This window comes from Cyphellophora europaea, assembly GCF_000365145.1.
Source record: "Cyphellophora europaea CBS 101466 unplaced genomic scaffold supercont1.6, whole genome shotgun sequence".
Lineage (NCBI taxonomy): Eukaryota > Fungi > Ascomycota > Eurotiomycetes > Chaetothyriales > Cyphellophoraceae > Cyphellophora > Cyphellophora europaea.
In genome coordinates, this window is record NW_008481812.1 from 134,824 (window position 1) to 154,062 (window position 19,239).

Genomic DNA, 19,239 nt, shown 5'->3' on the forward strand with positions numbered 1-19,239 from the left:
CCAATGTCACAACTTCTCAATTGTCTTTACCGTTTATCAACTTCGCCAGCATACGCCCCGTGTAGTACTCACTACTGGAGGTCCCGAGAAGGCTGAGAGTTAGGGGGCCGGCCAAATGTCGGAAGCTGCCACGGAGCCGGACCAACCAAGTCCCGGCTGCGCGTCGCGCCCATCCTACGGCGACACTTCACGGCTTGAGGCCAGGTCATGATGAACGATACTCCCTCGATTCGACTTTCATACGGCCTTTGTAGCAGCATTGGTTGTCGTTTTACTCAAGAAGCCAGTGTATATTCGACTTCCATACCACTCTTTCGAGGATCTTTCCATCCTTTCACCGAGTCATGCGACCGTGACCTGCGTTCCCGATAATTCACTGCCCCAAAATTCCTGGGGGCCCCTTCATGCTACATCGGCACCCACTAGCCTCCACCAGAGGCCGATCAGATGTCGTTTCAGAATGGTGCCGTCACCGGCGACCAAGATTCCTACTGGCGGCACAAACAGGCCAACGGTAGTGCGAAGGGGGCCATCTCCAAGATCAACGACATCCTCGGCGGCTCGGATGATCTTCCAATGTACAAGGACAAGCCTCATTTTCCACAATCTAGACGCCGGAAATGGTGGCAACAGCGCAGGTCGCTCACGGTTCTGGCGACACTTACCATAACTATACTATGGCTAACGGGATGGTTCTCGACCGCACCCAAATTGGAATCCTACAGCAGTTTCACGTCGGGACAGACGTACACGAAAGACCCGAAACTATGGAGAGAACGAGCTGATGCTGTGAGGGAGGTGTTTAAAACAACGTGGAACGGCTACGAGAAACATGCCTGGGGAATGGACGAATATCATCCACTGTCAAAAACTGGCCGAAATATGGTGGAAGGCGGCATGGGCTGGATCATAGTTGACTCTCTAGACACTGCCATACTCATGAACCTGACATCAGAGGTGGCCCGAGCAAGGGAATGGATATCTACCTCGCTCTCATATACCGCCGACCACGATGTCAATACTTTCGAAACCACCATCCGCATGCTCGGTGGCCTCCTCTCCGCTTACTACCTCTCAACCAACTACCCGCATCTTGCGCCCCTCCTGGACGACGATGTCCTGCAACCGGGTGAAGACTTATACATTGAAAAGGCCACAGACCTTGCCGACCGTCTGCTCGGCGCCTACGACACCCCATCCGGCATTCCCCAGGCATCTGTAAATCTCAACAAGTCCGAAGGCATACCGGCAGGCGATGGCCTTTCTTCAACTGCCGAAGCAGCCACTCTGCAGCTGGAGATGAAGTATCTGTCCAAAACCACCGGCGAGCCAATCTACTGGGAGCGTTCTGAACAGATTCTAAAGGTCATTGACGACCAACAGATGGAGGGAGGGCTGGTGCCGATCTTCATGCATCCTAGCAGCGGCACGTTTCGAGGTCAGAACATCCGACTAGGTTCTCGCGGCGACTCGTACTACGAATATCTCATCAAACAGTTCCTGCAAACCAAGGGCGGCGAGCCCGTCTACAAGGAGATGTGGGATGATGTTATGGACGGCATCAAACGTTATCTCATCACCTGGACCAAGCATTCAAACCTGGCCATCATTGGTGAGCGACCGGGTGGCCTGCATCACGAGCTGACACCCAAAATGGACCACCTCGTAGCTTTCATGCCAGGCACGATCGCCCTTAGCCTGACCAACGGCACTACCGTGAAAGACGCCAAGGCCCGCCTCGGTCCACTCTGGACTAAGAAGCACGATGAAGACCTCCGACTCGCCGAAGAACTGATGAAGTCCTTCTGGGGCATGTACAAGGTGACGGCCACCGGCCTGGCTCCGGAGATCAGCTACTTCGCCATCGACAACCCGCCTCGCCAGTGGTCCTTCGACGACCCAGACTGGTCGCCACCCACCCCCGATGAGCTATCCGACGACATACACGCACCATGGCGCCTCGATTACGACATCCACCCGCAGGACGAGCACAATCTGCAACGGCCCGAGACCGTCGAGTCTCTCTTCTACATGTACCACATCACAGGCGACACCAAGTACCGCGAGTGGGGCTGGGAGATGTTCGAGAACTTCCGCACCCACACCCAAGTCATCGACGAGCTGACGGGCCAGGTCTACGCCTACACGTCCCTGGACACGGTGACGGAGAGCCCCGTGCGGCCCAAGCGCCGCCGCGACAACATGGAGAGCTTCTGGCTCGCCGAGACCCTCAAGTACTTCTACCTGCTCTTCAGCGACCTCGACGGCGAGGACGGCCTGCCGAAGCTGGAGGATATCGTCATCAACACCGAGGCCCACATCTTCCCGCGCTTCAGCATCGAGGACTCAAAGGTGTGGAAGACGGGCTGGAGCCGGAAGCCGAAGAAGGCTGCTTCGCCAGCCCCGGATGCGCAGCAAGGGCAGCAGGTACCCGTGGGCTTGGGCGTCAGGATTGATCCGAAAGACGACTGGGCTGCCGATGTCAAGGCTGGGAACATCGGGCTGGAGAAGAAGGCCGAGGAGGCGGAGCCAGAGGGCGAGGAAGATGGCTATGCATTTCCTCCGCCGCCAGTGGTTGTCGCCAGCACGAATAAAGAGGTTGATGAGCAGGGCAGAAGCCTCGATGAGAAGCTCGCCAAGATGGAGCAAGAATGGGTGGACAAATCGTGGGATGATGGCGCGGCTGGGGCTGGGGCCGGCAAAGGCAAAGGCCCAAAGAGTCATACTTCGCATAATGGCGGCGGCGGCGGCGAGGCCGTCAAGCTGAAAGACCGCAATCGCTCGTAAGTGAGAGCTGGCGGATGTGATACACGGGGGCCACTATAGAACATGTTTGGATGATCGGGTATGTGTGTGTGTGTGTGCGTGTATATGCATAGCGTTTTCATTTTCTTTTTCGGGTCGGGGAAATCTAGTAGGGCAAGTTCTGGAGCTTTTACGATCATCGAGAGATATTTTCAGGGCCTCCCGAGGTACTGCTACGGTAGTGAGACCTGCCGCAAGCTGCCTGGGGAACCAAGCAGACGTATCCGTATGTTTATAAGAGGGCTATGTGCTGTAGGAGGAGCATGGCCTACGCAAACGCACACGCACACGCATACGTATACGCCAGAACTGAACTGAGGAATTGCTGAGGTTTCACCACGCAAATGCTGCAAATGATGTAAAAATGACTGCTCTACGCATGCTATTTGCATCCTTGTGTATCGCTTATCTTATAGACCAATCTGCATTTGACGAACGAACGAGGCGTGTTGAGAAGTTTGTTTTGCGGTCTGTAGCTGGTGCACGGGTTTGGAGATGTATGTCACATGCTTGACGCGCGAAAAGGCCATTAAAGAGAGACCTCGAGGGAGACCTCGAGCACTGTAAATTCTATGCTGACGGTACTGCAGGGAAAGATCGCTAGACCTAGACAGGAGGAGCGTCAGGCTACTGATATGCCGAACTCAACCCAGAGGAGCTGGGTCAACTGAGAGGGTCTACGCGCGTATGGAAGAGGTAAAGCGAACCAAAAAAATTGGGGGTATTTGCATGTATTTATATTACTGTCTAGATCTACCTACTCTACCTTCTTACCACCACCCTCCGCATGCCCACCCTGCTGGCCAACAATATCCTGCACCACGAGGCCCAAAACCCAACAGTTGACGGCAAAGAACAGCAGACTCGCCACCCACAGTCCCGGGACGAAGGTGCTGCGTCCCAGAAACTCCAGCTCATAGCCCTGCTGCAGCCACAGGGCCTGGCCCAGCACCCACGCCGAGAGGGCCGCGAACCCGACTTTGGGACGGCGGAGGAAGAACCTGCTGTTGGGGAGGTAGAGCGGTAGGAAGACCAGGTACCATAGGAAATACTGGCTGGTGCAGACTTTGTTGAAGGTGACGAAGGCGAGGGTCTGTGCGAGGAGGCAGCCGGCGAGGTTGCGGGTGGCGAGGGCGAGGGGGAGGAAGACACAGGAGAGGAGCAGTTGGGGGAGGAAGGCGAGGGATTCGATGGCAAAGGCGGAGGATGAGGAGGAGGAGAGGTACAGGAGGGTGTTGTAGGGGGAGAAGTTGTGGCGGTGGTCCAGGCGCGTGATGTGGTAGAGGAAGGTGTGTTGCAGGAAGTCTGGGCCGTAGAGTTGGAACATGAGGAGGTTTAGGGCCGTGAAGGTGCCGAGTGCGGCGAGGGTGAAGTTGGTTCGTTGGGTGGAGACGATGTGGTTGAAGATTTGCGGCATGGTGGCTTCTTGTGGCAGTGGAGGGAGTCGAAGGGCGAGGAGAAATGCTGGGGCGTAGATGAATGGGTAGATCTTGAAGTGGACGGCAAGGCCAAGGAGAGCCCCAGAGATGGTTGGCGACCAGGCGGTGTACGCGTATAGTAATGAGAGGACTAGGGCACATAGCAGGCCTTCAGAGCTACCACGCGTTGAAATATTGGCGACCATCGGGTTGAGCAGCCACACGGAAGCGTACTTGAGGGCCGTGGATCGAGCATGGCCCTGCTTGACCAACAAACGCATGAGGATCCAGCCGGCTAGAAGATCGGACAGCGCAAACAGCGCCTTGCCAGAATGAAAAAGCAGGCCACCCTGCGCTGTGGGTAGTAGGATCCATGAGAGCAGCGGCGTATAGCGATAGGTGGACCTTAGGTAAGGAGAGGATCCGCGGGAGACATAAGCAGCCGCATCGGTGAAGACGAAATAATCAATATCCGTGTACTTGATGGCAGATGTCGAGTCTTGGTAGATGCCATAGATGAGCAGGACTGCTCGAAGGAGGAATGCAAGGCCAAAGATGAGAGCAGGGGATGCGAAGAAGCTCATCATGATGGTCGACGGAGTACAAGCATGTCCGACGCGCTTTTGATGATGACTGTCGCGACCGGGGCTGATGCTCTTGGACAAGTCCCAGCACAAAGATAGACTCTGGTGCGTAGAGAGAATGACTGTAGTAATCAATTCATGTCAACGTGTCGTTGGACAGGTCCCATGGGATCGTGATGGAGTGTCGAAATCTCTAGGGCTGAGAAATTTCGAACCCTAGCAAGGCTCTGCTCGTCGACGACGAAACCGCCAATTGTTCGACGAATCACCTCGAAAGTGTCTTATGTGTCTCGAATGGGACGCCAATGGCCGGGTTGAAGAGAAAGGCAGTCACTATGGAGGCCGAATCGACGTCTACGTCGCCATATATCCCTGTTTTTGAACAGTTTCGTTCAGAGTTGGACGAGCATCATGATCGGAGGGAGAGGACGATCAAGGCGTCGAGAGATATCACAGCTCAATCCAAGAAAATGTAAGTCTCAAGGTGGGTGATGATGTTATCCGAGACTGACGTCCTCAAGCATCTTCGCTCTGCAGCGGTGAGTGCCGCTTAACGCTTTTGCTAGTCCTGCGTAAACTCATCCTGGCAGAACACGAGAACTCGGCAAACCCATACACGGGTCGATAACGAAGCAGACGAAGGGAATGTACGACACGATCAAGGAGCGCTTTGAGAGCATCGTACCTGACCTCCAAGGCATCAATGCCAACCGCTACCAGTACAACATCTCCGGTGGCATCCAGGAGTACATGGAAGCGATACTTTTCCAGCACTACCTCGAAACCCAAAAGCTAATGACACACGCTGAAGCCGCATCCACGCTCCCCGAAGGCATCAAACTGACCCAATCAGACTATCTGCTTGGCATCTTTGACATGACTGGCGAGCTGATGCGGTTCTCGATCACTTACATGGCAACCAATGGCAAGCTGCCAGGCGGCGACTCACTTGAGCAGTCAGTCCTCGCAGACATGCAGGCGTTACGGGGTTACCTGGAGGGCTTAAATGCCGCCGGTAACCGCGATCTGAAGGATTTCGACAATAAGCTACGGGTGACGAAGCAGTCAGTCGAGAAGGTTGAGAACAGTGTCTACAGTATGCTTGTACGAGGGAAAGAGAGACCTAAAGGCTGGCGACCTGATGCCGGACCGGCTGATGGGAGACGAGACGTTGAGGAGATCGAAAGCTACTGACCTGTGTCAACAGCATGTGTCAACACAAATGTCGACAGCACGTTTGTTTCAGATAAGGAAGTGGGTTTGTAAGGGCCCTCATCACTCGATTGCAGTGAAGGGCCTTCAAAGACCAAGATGTCACCGAGAGCGGCTACGAGTCCCTGTTCAATGCTGGGCTATGTTGAGCTACTGAAGCATTTGCGATCTGGCCATGGCCGGTCGTTTTTGGATATCTCTGAAATGATCATGAATTCATCCCTTGAACCCTCCCCGACTTTTTGCTTTGTTGATGGTATTTACTCCTTGCCCGGAACCTCGTTCTCTTCCAGGATGCCCTCCTTGACCAATTGCTCGGCCGTCGGGCGGCGCTGCAACTTCTGATCAAGGCTGTCGGCCCTCATGTGCTTCTCTAGGCTCTTTTGGTTCGCTTGGATCCCAGCAGCCGCGCTGCTGTCGGGGAGAATGTTACCTGTTCACTGTCAGCACACGTGACGGCTGCGAGGAGGCGAACCGTACGCTCAACAAGCTCATCACGCTCAGGTCGTTTCTCCAGATGCTTTCTAAGACTGTCCGAGGCTTGTGCCCGTTCGAGTTCGACTTGTTTGGCTTGAAGGGACCTGAAGCGGGGAAGGGGTCAGCAGGCATTGGGAGAGGTGGGGCAGATGCCACGAACGGAGCTGCGTTGGTATCGAGCAGAATGTGACGGTCCTTGAGGTCTTGAGGATCGGGGCGGTGTTGCAGGTGCTTTTCGAGCGAGTCACGACGTTCAACAGGAGAGATGGGGCTCTCGTCGATGCCGATCTTGGTCTTGTCGTCGGCGATGGCGGACATCATGAATAGTGATTGTGAGTTGTAGCTTGTAGGGGCTGTCGACGCTTTGAGAGTACAGCTGTTTATTTGTAGAGGAGAGGACTCGCTTATGTGGTGGTTGTCGCGGGGACGTGGTCACAAGGAAGGCCAGGACAAGGATGTTGTCCAAGCTGAGACTGGAACGCTACTCGGCTTGGATGCTACCGCAGTTTCACAGGGACCCTTGGGCGGCCGACGTCACAGGCGGCCCGTCCACGCTCTAGGCGCTCATAGGCGCCGATCAGCCCCTCTCTCCGCTTAACTTTCAGGCAGCGCTCGCTTAGCTCCCGCCCATTTTAGACGCTTGACTTGGATCTGCAAGAGGACGCGCTCATTTCGCGATTGCTATTTTATCCGAACTTCTTGAACTTGACATCACCTACTTCTGCCTGCGCTCTCTATGCGTGCCTCACCTGCGCCTTGCTGAAAGTCAGCTAACTGGTGCTGCCTAGCTGCTGTCATGCTTCGTCGACACTCTTCTAATTGAAGTAGCGGCCGAAACTGATCTATCCGCGCCTCTTCTCCGGTAGAAGTGGTACGCTATTGCCCTGCCTTATCTCCTCACCTCCAAGCGCAGTTGAGACCTGCGGAGTCTTGCGAACAGACTGCCCCGTTCAAAACCACCTACGATGCAGAGAGGATGTGGGTGCTCGAGGCCAGCGGCGAGATATTGCGGGGGAAGCGCATGTGGCTTAGGCCTGGCAAACAGTATCTCTTTGGCCGTGTGAAGAAGGACGGTGTCCGTTTTGCCATTGACCACAAGACCGTCTCGCGCAAACATTTCATTATTGATGTCTCCGAGGTGGCGGACGGGGAAGTTGGACAAGTACATGCCCGAACCAAAATCACAATCATTGATCAGAACTCCAAGAGTGGCACTCGAGTCAATGGAGAAGAGCTCAAGGGCAAGGACTTTAGGAGACGGGAGCTGAAAGATGCAAAAAACTCTGTGAGACCTGGGACCCTGGACCAAGAGCTGTTGATTACATGGGTGCCCTGCGTGGTGACCTTCTACTTGCTCAAGAAGGAAATCAAAGCTGGCGTGCTGCAGGCCAAACAGGATTGGGTCAGAAAACTCGGCATCAAAGCCATTGCCGATTTCTTGCCAGACCACACCACCCACGTCGTCTCCAGCAAACGAAATACCGCAAAAGGTCTCCAAGGATTAATCAGCGGCAAATGGCTTGTGGCGGAATCTTTTATTGAGGCGCTACAGCTACAAGCAACACCGACAACGCTGAGTCAAGACGAAAATGATTGCCAACTGGAGCTTGACTTCGATGCAGCGTGGCCGCAAGAGACTGAGCACCTCCCTCCTCCAGGCAAGGAGCCCACTCTTCGACCGGCTGAATCATACCAGCCTGGACCAGACCGAGCGCATATCTTTGAAGATTACACTTTTGTGTTCTGCGACCCGGCGCAATACGACAATCTCCTTCCAGTCATTACTCTTGGTCATGGCAAGGCTCTGCTCTTCAACATCACCATGGGCCAGACGACAGTTGAAGAGGCTCTCGAGTTCGTGACCAACGCAGCTGGTCATAAGACGGCCGGGAGAAATCAGGTTCATTCTGGTGAGGGAGGTGTCATAATGCTCAAGTTCAACCACCAGCGCATCGATAGCGAATGGGCACAGAACTTCGAGAGCCAGGTTGCTCTAAAGCTTGACCAGAGGAGTATCGATCAGTCCGAATTTCTGGATGCCATTCTTGCCAATAATGCGGCTCTCTTGTGTCAACAAATCGCCCTCGAGTCATATACAGAGGGATTCAGAGCACCTCCGCCGTCAGCTGCCCCTTCTTTCGCCCCGGTTCAAGCACCTACGCTGAATAGAGACACGAGCGCTGTAACGAACGGCGACCACAGTCAAGATCCGGCTCGTCGTAGGAGTACTCAGACCCAAAACTCCGGGCGGCAGACGCAGCCTTCCGCGTCTACTCGCAAGACGCCAACACAGAATCCGGTCCCTTCCCAAGAAGGCCAGGCTATAGCGCATGGTGCCCCAAATGGGACCCCACATGACTCGGCGCCTAAGGAGAGCCAGCCGCAACCATCAATGAAAAAGCCCAGCTATCGACCGCCAACACAGATCAAGTTCGATGATGAATTCAATCCTGACGATGTGGTTGACTTCGACGATGACGATGATGATATGCAGGTTGTCGAGGCATCGCAGGTCGAAGACTCTGAGCCAGAAGCGACAACTGCTCCGCAGAAGGAGAACATTCAGTCATCCGCGAGAAAGCGTGGACGGTCGCCCAGCGCCAACCGCGAAGATGTCTCTGCAGGCGGAGTGGAGGATCTCCTGCCGGCCGCCAATGCCATGAAGCGACAACGTCGGGAATTTGAACAAGAACGTCGGCGTAAGGGCGAAGTGGTCAAGCCAGCCACCATGCAGGCCCCTTCTAAGCCACCCAGGAAGGAGCTTGATGTTCGTGAGGCTATGAAGCGCCAACGTGAGAGAGAAAAGTCACGTGCTGATTTTGAGAATAACGAAGAAGAAGAACGATTACCACCTCCGGACCCTAATGACAAGGAGCCGGCGAACCTGGCCGCGGTCGAACACATGGACATTCCCATACGTCAGCGCTCGCTGCCCAGACGCCGAGGTATCAACCCTGAAGACGACCCTCGATGGGACGAGCGCTGGAATGGTCTCAAGAATTTCAAGCGGTTCAAGCCGCAAGAAAAAGACGCTGTCCGAAGACCCAACCATGGCAAAGTTCTAGTTGAGCTGGTTCCAGTTGAACGCAAAACCGGTGGTATGGGGCAGCAATACTGGCCTAGGCCGGAGGAGGAGCGCGAACAGCAAAAGAAGAAGAAAAGAAGGGAGGAGAAACGTCGTGCCCAGGAGAGCCTCAGCCAGAGCCAAGGCGTCCGCGGCAGAACCACAATCCAGATCGACGATGAGGATGAGAACGAAGATGAAGGGCGGTTCCGTCCAGGCCGGGGCAGGAATTCCGGTCGCACTAGTCAGGTCGAGGGTGAGCGCAGCGACCAGGACGATGGCGTGAATCGTACGAGCCCTGCTACAGCTCGTCTGCAGGAAGAGGCGGCCGCCATTGTCGACCATGATATCGACATCGACTCTCCTCGGCGGACTCGCAGAGATGAAGCGCGTACTCAGACTCAGTCGACCGCTCAACCGTCATCGAGGCCATCGTCTGCTGCAGGTGCCACGAACCCAGCAGCGAGAGGTACAAAGCGGCCAGCAAGCTCATCAACAGGTACCGCAGCGGGTACGAAGCGGCAGAAGAAGCTTTCGGTCACGCGGGAGGATTCCGGTGATGACAGTGACGACGGCAAATTCAGATTTGGCAAAGGCAAGGGGCGACGGGGTCGCACATAGGTTGTGGCGTCGTGTTGCACGCGCAGTCAGATCCATTGTACATAAATGAACTTGACGCACAAGGCGTCAAAGTACAGAGGTTTTATTGTAGGGTGGCTTAGACGCCTTCAATTGTGGCTTCGAGATGAGTTATGAGGAGTCTCAGGCAAATCCTAGCGTTCAGCAGCAGCAAGCGGAAGTTAAGTCATTCATGATTAAGGGTAGATAGATATGAAGAACACAATGTTATCCTCACGCCATCCTTCCGTTGACTAGCGCTTCTACTTAACAAGTCCCTCCTCCTACGCCTACCCTTGTCAAGGAACAATATACAAAGTGCCTCCAGAGACCCTGATGGTCGCCGAACGTGCCGCGCAAGGTCGAAGACCGGCTCTCGCGTCCCTCGTCTCATCCACAACGCCACTCTTGACAGCCAATACAGTGCGGACGCCACGTTGTCCGTGCTCCTCAACCCTCAACGCTCTTCAAGCCCATATCATCCGTCTCCATCTTCGCAGCATTAAAGGTCTTTGTCCTCGGCAACTCGATATGCACATCCGCCACCGTGGCCACCTCAAACTTGACCTCCTGCTCGGCCGTCAACTCCAGCACGTGGCCCCCAAACGTGCGATCATCACTGATGAAATGCAGATGCTCCCCGGCCACAAAGAAGCCCTGCCACGCCCTGGGACTGCGGAACCCCACGACCGTGCCCTCGACGTCCTTGTACTCGGCCACGAACTGCGACTGGCCCAGCTCCGCGAGCGGCTGGCCCGCGTACTCCTGGCCCTTGACGGTGCGGCACCTGGCGTGGCTGAACGTGCCGGTGATGCGGTAGGCCATGAAGAGATTCTCCGCGTCCGGGTTCACATCCTGCAGCACGCGGTCCACGGCGTCCTTGTGCGCCAGGTTGACCGAGAGGGTGTGCTCGGGCACGAACTGCGTGCAGACCGCGTAGGGGATCTGGTCGTGGGCTGCGGCTTCGCGGATCTTGCCGTGGGATTGCAGTTGGTAGACTTTGTCGTCCAGGAGGAGGAGTTCGCCGTCCATGCGTACGAAGGTGCCGAGGCCGAGGTTGCCTTTGGTGAGGAGTTGGGTGGTGGTGATGCCGGATTCGGATACGCCGGCCATCAGGGCGTTGACGAGCGAGTATTGGTATATGTGGTTGGGCTCGACGGGAGACATGGTGGCGGTGGTGATGGCCTACTGTGTACGAGAGAGCGGCTCTTGATGAATTGAATGAGGTAGGTGTGTAGGTATGGATATATGAGGTATATGAGGTATATGAGGTATATTTTGAAAGGGTTGGCACGAGGCGTCAGGCTTGGCGGCGAAGTCGAGGTAAAAGCGGCGTCGGGCGCTCACTCCTCTTCCACTGCGCTCCCTCTTGTCCATCTTCCACGTCGTCGTACATCCTTTCCACCTACCCGTCAGCAACGTATTTGAAGATCTGGTAACGAAAATGTTCTCACAGGAAGGTTTCAAATGGAACGACCCCCTTTGTGTGGGCGAGGCATCTTGTGCGCTGCTGAATGGCAGATGAGGTTCACTGTGCAGAAGGCCTTGAATCGGAACTTCAGAGAATCCCAAAGCCCGGCAAGCATTTGTTCGGAGCTGAAGATTTGTGCTGTTCCAGTTCAGACTGCCGGGCTCGTCGCTGCGTCAATCGACGATGGTACGCGTTGCATAATCTCCAACTACGATGGCCCAGAAGATCAAGAAGTTCAAGGAGTGGCTGCTCGAATCTACAAACCCAAGAAGCTCGACCGGCAGATTAACCTGTGTTGACGACAACAAGAACATCTGCCCACTGACCCTCCATTATCATGCAAGTCGGGGTCTCATGTACCAACCTTGACCTCCGCCACTGACTCCTTCAATCCGTTCATCTTCTCCGCAAGCGTTGACGCGGCCTCCTCCACCTTCTCGACAGGCGTAGTACGTCGGTCAATGACGATATCGCCATTCTCGTCCCCATACTGAGTTTTGAGGGCATCGTACTTGAACTTGGCAGCTGGGTGCCCGTCTGGCACGCCTGGGTGGCCCGGTGTATCGAGCAGGTTCTCACGATACGTGCCGCCTGGCACCAGATAGTCCTTCCACATCAGCCCACGCTCTTGCAGGACTGGCACGAGGAGCTCAACAAGGTCCTCGTAAGACTCAGGATTCGAGACATACGCGAGGTTAAAGCCATCAATATCTGCGTTGTTGACCCAGTCCTCCATCACATCGGCAACCATTTCAGGCGTACCCACTGGCATCGGGCCGAATCCACAGAACCCCATTTGTTGCCCCATCATCTTTGGTGTAACGACCTCATCTTTGCGCCGTTGCACAGCGTTTATCATAGCATGAATCGAGTTGTCAGACTTGCCGATCATCATGACATCGAAGGGCTCATCCGGAGGCAATGCGCTCAGATCAAAGTTGAGGTATTGACTGATCTTCGCCAGGCCGCCCTTCCAGTCTGCCATCGACTTGTACTTCTCATACTTGGCTTGCGCCTCCTCGAGCGTGCGGCCAATTATGGGTGCCATCTGGGGGAACACCTTGATATGGTTGGGGTCACGTCCATTGGCGGCTGCGGCGGCGCGGATCTCCTTCACATAAGGAGCTGTGTCGGAGGGCTTGCTCCCGCCAACGAAGATAGCTTCTGCGTTCAGTGCGGCAAAAGCCTTTCCGGCTTTGGATTGGCCAGCCTGGAAGATGATGGGCGTCCGCTGCGGTGACGGGTGAGCGGCTCCATATGCTGATGTCTTGTGGTGGTTCCCTGTGAAGTGGATCTTGTGGACTTTAGTCGGATCGTACGCAACTCCGGTTTCGCGATTGAATTGCTCGGCGCCGTCTTCCCACGATCCTTCCCACAAACTGCTTGTCATTAGCATATCGGAAAACAGCCGTGGCAAGGGGCAGAGTCGTACCTGTAGCACAGGTCCATGTACTCGTGAGCCTTCTCATACCGCTTGTCATGGGGCGTGATCGCGTCCAGACCATTGGCTTTCGCCGAACTGGCAGAATAACTCGTCACCACGTTCCACGCCACTCGTCCCTTGGTCGCATGGTCGAGGCTAGAGTACGTTCTCGCAAGGACGAACGGCTATCAAGCAGTCAGCGTTGCGCACACGTCCACCTGCATGCAAAGAACGAACGTTGATGTATGAAGTGCTCCCAGTAATACCGAAGCTGACCGACTTTGTGACCGAAGCCATGGCCGAGACGAAGACGATGGGATCCAGCTGCGCGCAATTGGCGCCTGCTCTGAACTGCTCTGCCATTTGCCCAGGGAACGCGTCGTCGACGCCATATACATCAGCGAAGAAGATGCCTGAGATTTTGCCCTTCTCCGCCAGCTTGGCGAGCCAGAGGTAATAATCGATGCTGGCTTTCTGGTTTTGGGAGTCCCCTGGGTTCCTGGCAGGCCGATATCAGCCACGTTCTCAAAGCTGCGCACCTGGCAGCACTTACTTCCACATCCCTATACCCATGTGTGCGCTGTTGCACGTCATGTCGAAGAAGTTGAGCTTGAGCTGTTTTTTGGGCGCCATTTTGATGATCTGTGCTACGACACCGAAGCTGATGGTCACAAATGTCGCCGAAATTTCTACGGTCGAGCCAGTTTGAGGACTGACATCTGCGGGTTTTAGGCATATCGAATATATGTCAAACGCGGCATGCGCAGACCACTGCGTTCTGCACCGTCCCGAGTGGAAAGTCCTTCCCAAGTCGATGCCGATGGCAGATCATACGAGAAGGGAGTGAAGCCCGCCCAGCGGAAGACGGTACCGATGCGCACTTCGGCAAGTGCACTCTGCCACACATTCTGGGGTGTGTATACGTGGCTTGGGCAACGAACCATGTTCCTCCGGTGGGGTGGCTGGCAAGCCGCTTATGGTGGGCAGCCCTTATCTTCCCTCGATACGGTCCCCACGATAATTCCAACGGCTATAGGGCGCTGTGCGCTCTTCCCCGAGCCCGGTGATAACGCTGGCAAAGAGACCATCCCATGCTCAGGCTTGCATCGGAGCAACTGGAAATACTTTGTGCGACTATGCTCAGAGCAAACGTGGTATGATAATCAAAGAGAAGATCACCACACTCCTGTCTACGACACGAGCTACGCTGCTATAGCACACCTTTAGTCTTGGCAGATCCACCATGTCAAGCATCGAGGGCGGAGATGATCTGTCACCCCAAAGTCGCCCACCGCTCCCCACGCGAAGGTCTAGGGTCTCTTTGGCTTGCCAGAGATGCAAGCGTAGGAAGCAAAAGGTATGTCCACAACGTTACCGCCAGCACCACTTGTTGATGTTGTGTGCTGATAATTGGCTCAGTGCAACGGTGAGCAGCCCGCGTGTGCAAGATGTTTGAAGCTGGGCCAAGACTGCCGCTATGTGATGCCCATATATCCCAAGCCAGGTCAGGCCAAAATATACATCGAGGCTCTTGAAGAGCGTGTGGCAGAACTCGAGGGTCTGCTAGCCAAGGAGGGACATAATTTCGCCTCCAGAGACCATTGGGCCGATGGCGATGACCCAGATGAATCAGACAAGGACGATCCAGCGGACATGCAGCCCCTATTGAATGCTGTGAGAGACCTGTCGCTCGATGCTACAGGGTCCTACGTCGGAGGTGCTTCATCCATTACGCTAGGCCGCGCTCTAGCGGCCGCTCTGGCTGGCAAGACACAGCTTTTAGGCTCGCCAACAACTGTCACTTGGGAGAAGACGCAACCTAGCATTTCGTTCGCGAGCAGGAGCAGCTCGCTCGCAGGTGATTCGGCGCTCCGCCTGAACTACGTCAACAACGAGACGGCGAATATGATGGTGTATGGATACCTGAAGCATCTACAGACCAACTTCCCCATCCTGTGCTCCACCGACATATTGGATTTGCATAACAGGAGACACATGCTCAAGGACGTCTATGAGTTCAGCATACTCAATCTGATATATGGCCTTGGCGGGCATTTCTTGAACAAAACTGGTGAATCGACTGTGTCACCCAATGCAGAGACGCATTACAATATTGCGTGGGAGAACCGAGAAGCCATCTTGGGAATGAAAGGAACGCAGGCTCTGATCTACTTGATGCTCCTCGGGCAGCACTGCTACCGGATGCCCAAGGACCATGGTGCATGGACATTTTTTGGCCTTGCCATGAAGACTTGCGTCGAGCTGGGTTTGCATCGCCGACAGAAGCGCTCGCGGCTTTCACTGCGATCCGAGCACAACAAGCGTCTGTTCTGGTGCTGTTACTGGCATGACCGAGAGGTGGCTATCGCCATGGGGCGGCCGCCCTCGATATCCGATCACGATATCGATGCGGAGCTTCCTCTTGACGTGGACGAGGCAACTCAAGATATTGAAGACCTGCGTAGAGCGGCTGAACAGGACCCATCGAAGCCGGTCTCGCCACAAACCACCATGACCACCTTCATACATCTTGTTCGACTCAAGATTATTGAATCGGAAATTCAGCACAAAATATACCGCGTCGACCGTCTCAAGTCGTCAGCGTCCACGTGCCGCACGACCGACGGTTTCCTTGAGAGACTTTATGCATGGCGGGATGCCATTCCTCCAGAGAGCAGTAAAAGCTCGCCCCTGGACTCGGCTCCTGCGGACGACGGCGACGTGTATCGAGGCTACGACTCTTATGTAGGTTCCAAAGAAATTACTTGCGAGCGTCAAGATTGCTAACATGAATCCAACAGATGGCATCATACTATAAGACGATGAGACTCTTGCTACAACCGAGATTATACGACAAGCCGATCAGCCCGCGGTATCTGGGCTTGTGCGCGGAGGCGTGCCGTGGCCTGTGTGAAACATACAAGCGTCTGCACTCCAAAGTGCCCATCAGTTTCTCTTCTTTCTCTCTACAATCCGTCTTTCTTGCTGGTATGCTTGTACATCCGCTTCCAACACACTCGATAACTGACGAAATGGCCAGGGCTGACGCTGATCTACTGCATGTGGTATGATACCTCGACCAGCAGCAGCTTCAAGAACTTCAGCGCGCTCAGCGACTGTAGCGTCATGCTGTACGTCATGGCTGAGCGATGGAGCGTGGGCAAGAAATACAGGGACCTGTTTGAGGATGTCAAGAAGGGCGTGCTGGAGGGCATTGAAGAAGGGCGGCGTCTTTCGTCGCTGGGGAATCTGCCGATGGATGCGACCATGAACAATGTCTCTAATGACCTAGAGCAGATGATTAGTGACATGGCTGGTCAGCCGATCTCTCTGTGGCAGGATGTCGAGGATGATGCCATGTTTTCTGGCGTCAACGAAGCTGCGACGAAACTGTTTGGGCAAGCCACGACGTGGGATGCCGTTAATGACTTGGCCTGGTATAACGGGGAGTACTCAGCAGGGTAGACAATTGGAATTGGATATGTATACGTGTATATGAGGCATGCCCTGAAGCACAACCTACGTAGAACCATTGTCTCCAAGCTACATCTGCATTAGGCGTTGCTGATCTGGGGCCCACCAGCCAAGAAGATATGAGTCTAATGCGAACTCGCTATCTCTGCGGCATCCTCCCCGTCCCTCCTTATCTTCACGATCCGCTCTAGCAGCCACGCGAGCAGTGCTAGCGGTGTTTGGTGCAGCAAAATGTCGGGTACTGCACTCAGAGAACGTCTGCAGCATCGGGATCCCCTCCCGCACCACGTGCTCCGCCCAGTATGTAGGATGCTGCAGGTTCCAGTTTTGCCTGGCTCAAGTCAAGTGAGTCAAGGGACAGTCTCCCGCACACCAACTCCAGACTGGCCGAGACTGCTGATGGTCCAGCCACAGCGATACCGCACATGTTGATAATCACTCGGGTCGAGATGTTGGAGGGCAAGATTCTCTGATAAGGCTTCAAACATATATGCCTGCTTGTACACCAAGCAGCACATCCGCGCCCTGACGCGCCCTGCATCGCCCTGTCTTGTCTCAACACCTTGCTCCAACGCGTTCTTGCAATCAACTATGTCGAGATTCATGAAATGGGCCGAGCTGCCCGCGAGAAAGGACATTTACCAGGACCAGGGCACCACCAAATGGGGCAACCACGACCTCTATCCCATCGTGCCGTCCGAGCGCACCTATGGCTGGTCGGCCTACCTCCTTTACTGGTGTACCTGTGCCGCCGGCCTGTCGACATTCGCCATTGGAAGCTCGTACATTGCCGTTGGCCTCACGGCGGGCGAAGCATGTGGAGCCGTCCTCATTGGGTCCTGCATCTCAAGCATGAACGCCCTGTTCTGCGGTCGGGCAGGCGCTGAGAAGCATCTCGGCTATGTATGTCCATTCTCTCCTAGGCAACGTCAGAGAGCTGAAAAGTGGCTGACATGGACAATGCAAGACGATGATGGCCAGAGTGTCCTTTGGCCTCCGCGGCATGTGGCTGCCCCTGTTCTTCCAGCTTATGAGCAACATGGTCTTTGTGAGTCGGCCCTCGTGGTGCCGTCTCCTCAAGCATAGTATTAATCATGGCCAAAGTTCGGTCTCCAAGCCGTCTACGGCGGCCAAGCTCTCAGTCTCATGTTTGGAGCCATGAGCCGTTCATGGAAAGATCTGGCCAACACGCTTCCCGCGAGGTGAGATCTCACTCGATCCACGCGAACACAGGGGCACGAGATACTGACATGGAGGCTCAAGCGCCGGCACTGACACCAAAGACCTCGTTGGCTTCTTTATCTACATAATCCTCTACCTCCCCGTGGTAATCTGGATCAAACCTCACAAGCTCGAGAAGTTCATGTGGCCCGCCTTCTTCGGCACCATCGGCACCGTCTTCGGCATCATGGCCTGGGCGGTGAGCCAGAACGGCGGCTCGCCAGGTAACTTGGTGTCGCCCGCGATCGAGGTGTCCAGCTCCATCCGCGCCTTCCGCTTCATCCAGTGCGTCAGCTCCGTCTGCGGCGTCTACGGCAGCGCCGCCGACCGCTTCTCCGACTGGACGCGCTTCGCCCGCAGCAAGAACTCGTACATCCTGGGCTCCGCCACCGCCATGCCGGTGTGCATCTCCCTCTGCGCGCTCCTTGGGATCCTGACCGCGAGCGCCACCCGCGCGCGCTACGGCGAGAGCATGTGGCAGCCGCTGGTGATCCTCGAATTCGCCCAGAACGAGCATTACACGGCCGGCGGGCGGGCGCTGACCTTTTTCGCCGGCCTCTCCATCTGGTCGCACCAGGTCTTTGTGAACGTGACGCAGAACAACGTCGGCGCCGGCATGGACCTGGCGGGCATCTGGCCGCGCTACATCTCGACGCAGCGCGGCGCCCTCCTGCTCACCGTCTTCGGCGTGCTGGTGCAGCCCTGGCGCTTCTTCACGCAGGCGACCGTCTTCATCTCGGTCATCTCCAGCTTCGCCGTGTTCACCAGCGTCTGCACCGCCATACTGATTCTGGATTACTGGGTCATTCGCAAGCGCGCGTGGAAGGTGCCGGATTTGTTCCATGGTGGGCCGCAGTACATCTACTGGTACTTCCATGGCATCAACCTGCGCGCTTGGTTCGTGTATATCGTCACCGTTATCCCATCGCTGCGTAAGTTTTTGCGTCTTTGCGTCTTTGCGTCTTTTGCACCCTTCCCCCCTTTCCCTCCTCTACACTTTCCCCCTCCCCTTTTCCCCCAACCAACAAATGCTCAATTGACATACAAACACAGCCGGTCTCGTCCTCTCCATAATGGGCCGCACCACCGGCGCCGCCGTGCGCATCTACCAGATCACCTACCTCATCGGCTTCTTCTTCGGCATGGCGCTGCACTTGACGGTGAACCGCCTCTTCCCGCCGCCCGGATTGGGCATTAATGAGGAATTTCACTCGGGAGAGAACATCAGCAGGGGTGAGAATGGAAGTGGTGCCGCGGTGGTGGTTATTGATGGCGTGTCGGCGAGGACTAGTGATGATGAGGAGGAGCAAAAGGTGGGTGTGGGTGGCGTGGTGCGGGAGAAGGGGGCGCGGGCGAGTGTGAGTGTGAGCGCTGCTGGGGTGGGGGAGGGGAGGGATGTTGAGAAGTAGGAGTAGAGGAGCAAGGGGCTGAAAATGCTAGACTAGGGACATTGCTCATGATGGTGAAGATGA

The 19,239-nt window shown here is 55.4% G+C and overlaps 9 protein-coding genes across 9 annotated transcripts; 5 read left to right on the top strand and 4 right to left on the bottom strand.

Annotated features, from left to right (window-relative positions):
- Positions 1–447: 447 nt before the first annotated feature.
- Positions 448–2,787, top strand: HMPREF1541_06255 (uncharacterized protein; the record flags this gene model as incomplete). The annotated part of the gene is made up of 1 exon (XM_008720591.1): positions 448–2,787. One exon carries the CDS (start codon positions 448–450, stop codon positions 2,785–2,787), a length of 2,340 nt encoding a protein of 779 aa, XP_008718813.1.
- Positions 2,788–3,562: 775 nt separating this feature from the next.
- HMPREF1541_06256 (uncharacterized protein) lies at positions 3,563–4,810 on the bottom strand (the record flags this gene model as incomplete). Its single annotated transcript, XM_008720592.1, has 1 exon — positions 3,563–4,810. The coding sequence occupies one exon, from the start codon at positions 4,808–4,810 to the stop codon at positions 3,563–3,565; it is 1,248 nt and encodes a 415-aa protein (XP_008718814.1).
- Positions 4,811–5,112: 302 nt separating this feature from the next.
- Positions 5,113–6,001, top strand: HMPREF1541_06257 (uncharacterized protein; the record flags this gene model as incomplete). Its single annotated transcript, XM_008720593.1, has 3 exons — positions 5,113–5,279; positions 5,329–5,346; positions 5,398–6,001. The coding sequence occupies 3 exons, from the start codon at positions 5,113–5,115 to the stop codon at positions 5,999–6,001; spliced, it is 789 nt and encodes a 262-aa protein (XP_008718815.1).
- A 278-nt stretch (positions 6,002–6,279) lies between these two features.
- On the bottom strand, positions 6,280–6,814 carry HMPREF1541_06258 (uncharacterized protein; the record flags this gene model as incomplete). The annotated part of the gene is made up of 3 exons (XM_008720594.1): positions 6,280–6,452; positions 6,500–6,600; positions 6,657–6,814. 3 exons carry the CDS (start codon positions 6,812–6,814, stop codon positions 6,280–6,282), a joined length of 432 nt encoding a protein of 143 aa, XP_008718816.1.
- A 658-nt stretch (positions 6,815–7,472) lies between these two features.
- On the top strand, positions 7,473–10,181 carry HMPREF1541_06259 (uncharacterized protein; the record flags this gene model as incomplete). The annotated part of the gene is made up of 1 exon (XM_008720595.1): positions 7,473–10,181. One exon carries the CDS (start codon positions 7,473–7,475, stop codon positions 10,179–10,181), a length of 2,709 nt encoding a protein of 902 aa, XP_008718817.1.
- Positions 10,182–10,628: 447 nt separating this feature from the next.
- Positions 10,629–11,345, bottom strand: HMPREF1541_06260 (alpha-acetolactate decarboxylase; the record flags this gene model as incomplete). The annotated part of the gene is made up of 1 exon (XM_008720596.1): positions 10,629–11,345. The coding sequence occupies one exon, from the start codon at positions 11,343–11,345 to the stop codon at positions 10,629–10,631; it is 717 nt and encodes a 238-aa protein (XP_008718818.1).
- Positions 11,346–12,001: 656 nt separating this feature from the next.
- HMPREF1541_06261 (uncharacterized protein) lies at positions 12,002–13,705 on the bottom strand (the record flags this gene model as incomplete). Its single annotated transcript, XM_008720597.1, has 4 exons — positions 12,002–13,028; positions 13,082–13,257; positions 13,310–13,571; positions 13,626–13,705. 4 exons carry the CDS (start codon positions 13,703–13,705, stop codon positions 12,002–12,004), a joined length of 1,545 nt encoding a protein of 514 aa, XP_008718819.1.
- Positions 13,706–14,554: 849 nt separating this feature from the next.
- HMPREF1541_06262 (uncharacterized protein) lies at positions 14,555–16,537 on the top strand (the record flags this gene model as incomplete). Its single annotated transcript, XM_008720598.1, has 3 exons — positions 14,555–15,817; positions 15,874–16,060; positions 16,113–16,537. 3 exons carry the CDS (start codon positions 14,555–14,557, stop codon positions 16,535–16,537), a joined length of 1,875 nt encoding a protein of 624 aa, XP_008718820.1.
- A 600-nt stretch (positions 16,538–17,137) lies between these two features.
- On the top strand, positions 17,138–19,176 carry HMPREF1541_06263 (uncharacterized protein; the record flags this gene model as incomplete). The annotated part of the gene is made up of 5 exons (XM_008720599.1): positions 17,138–17,449; positions 17,514–17,594; positions 17,651–17,748; positions 17,810–18,699; positions 18,821–19,176. 5 exons carry the CDS (start codon positions 17,138–17,140, stop codon positions 19,174–19,176), a joined length of 1,737 nt encoding a protein of 578 aa, XP_008718821.1.
- Positions 19,177–19,239: the final 63 nt, after the last annotated feature.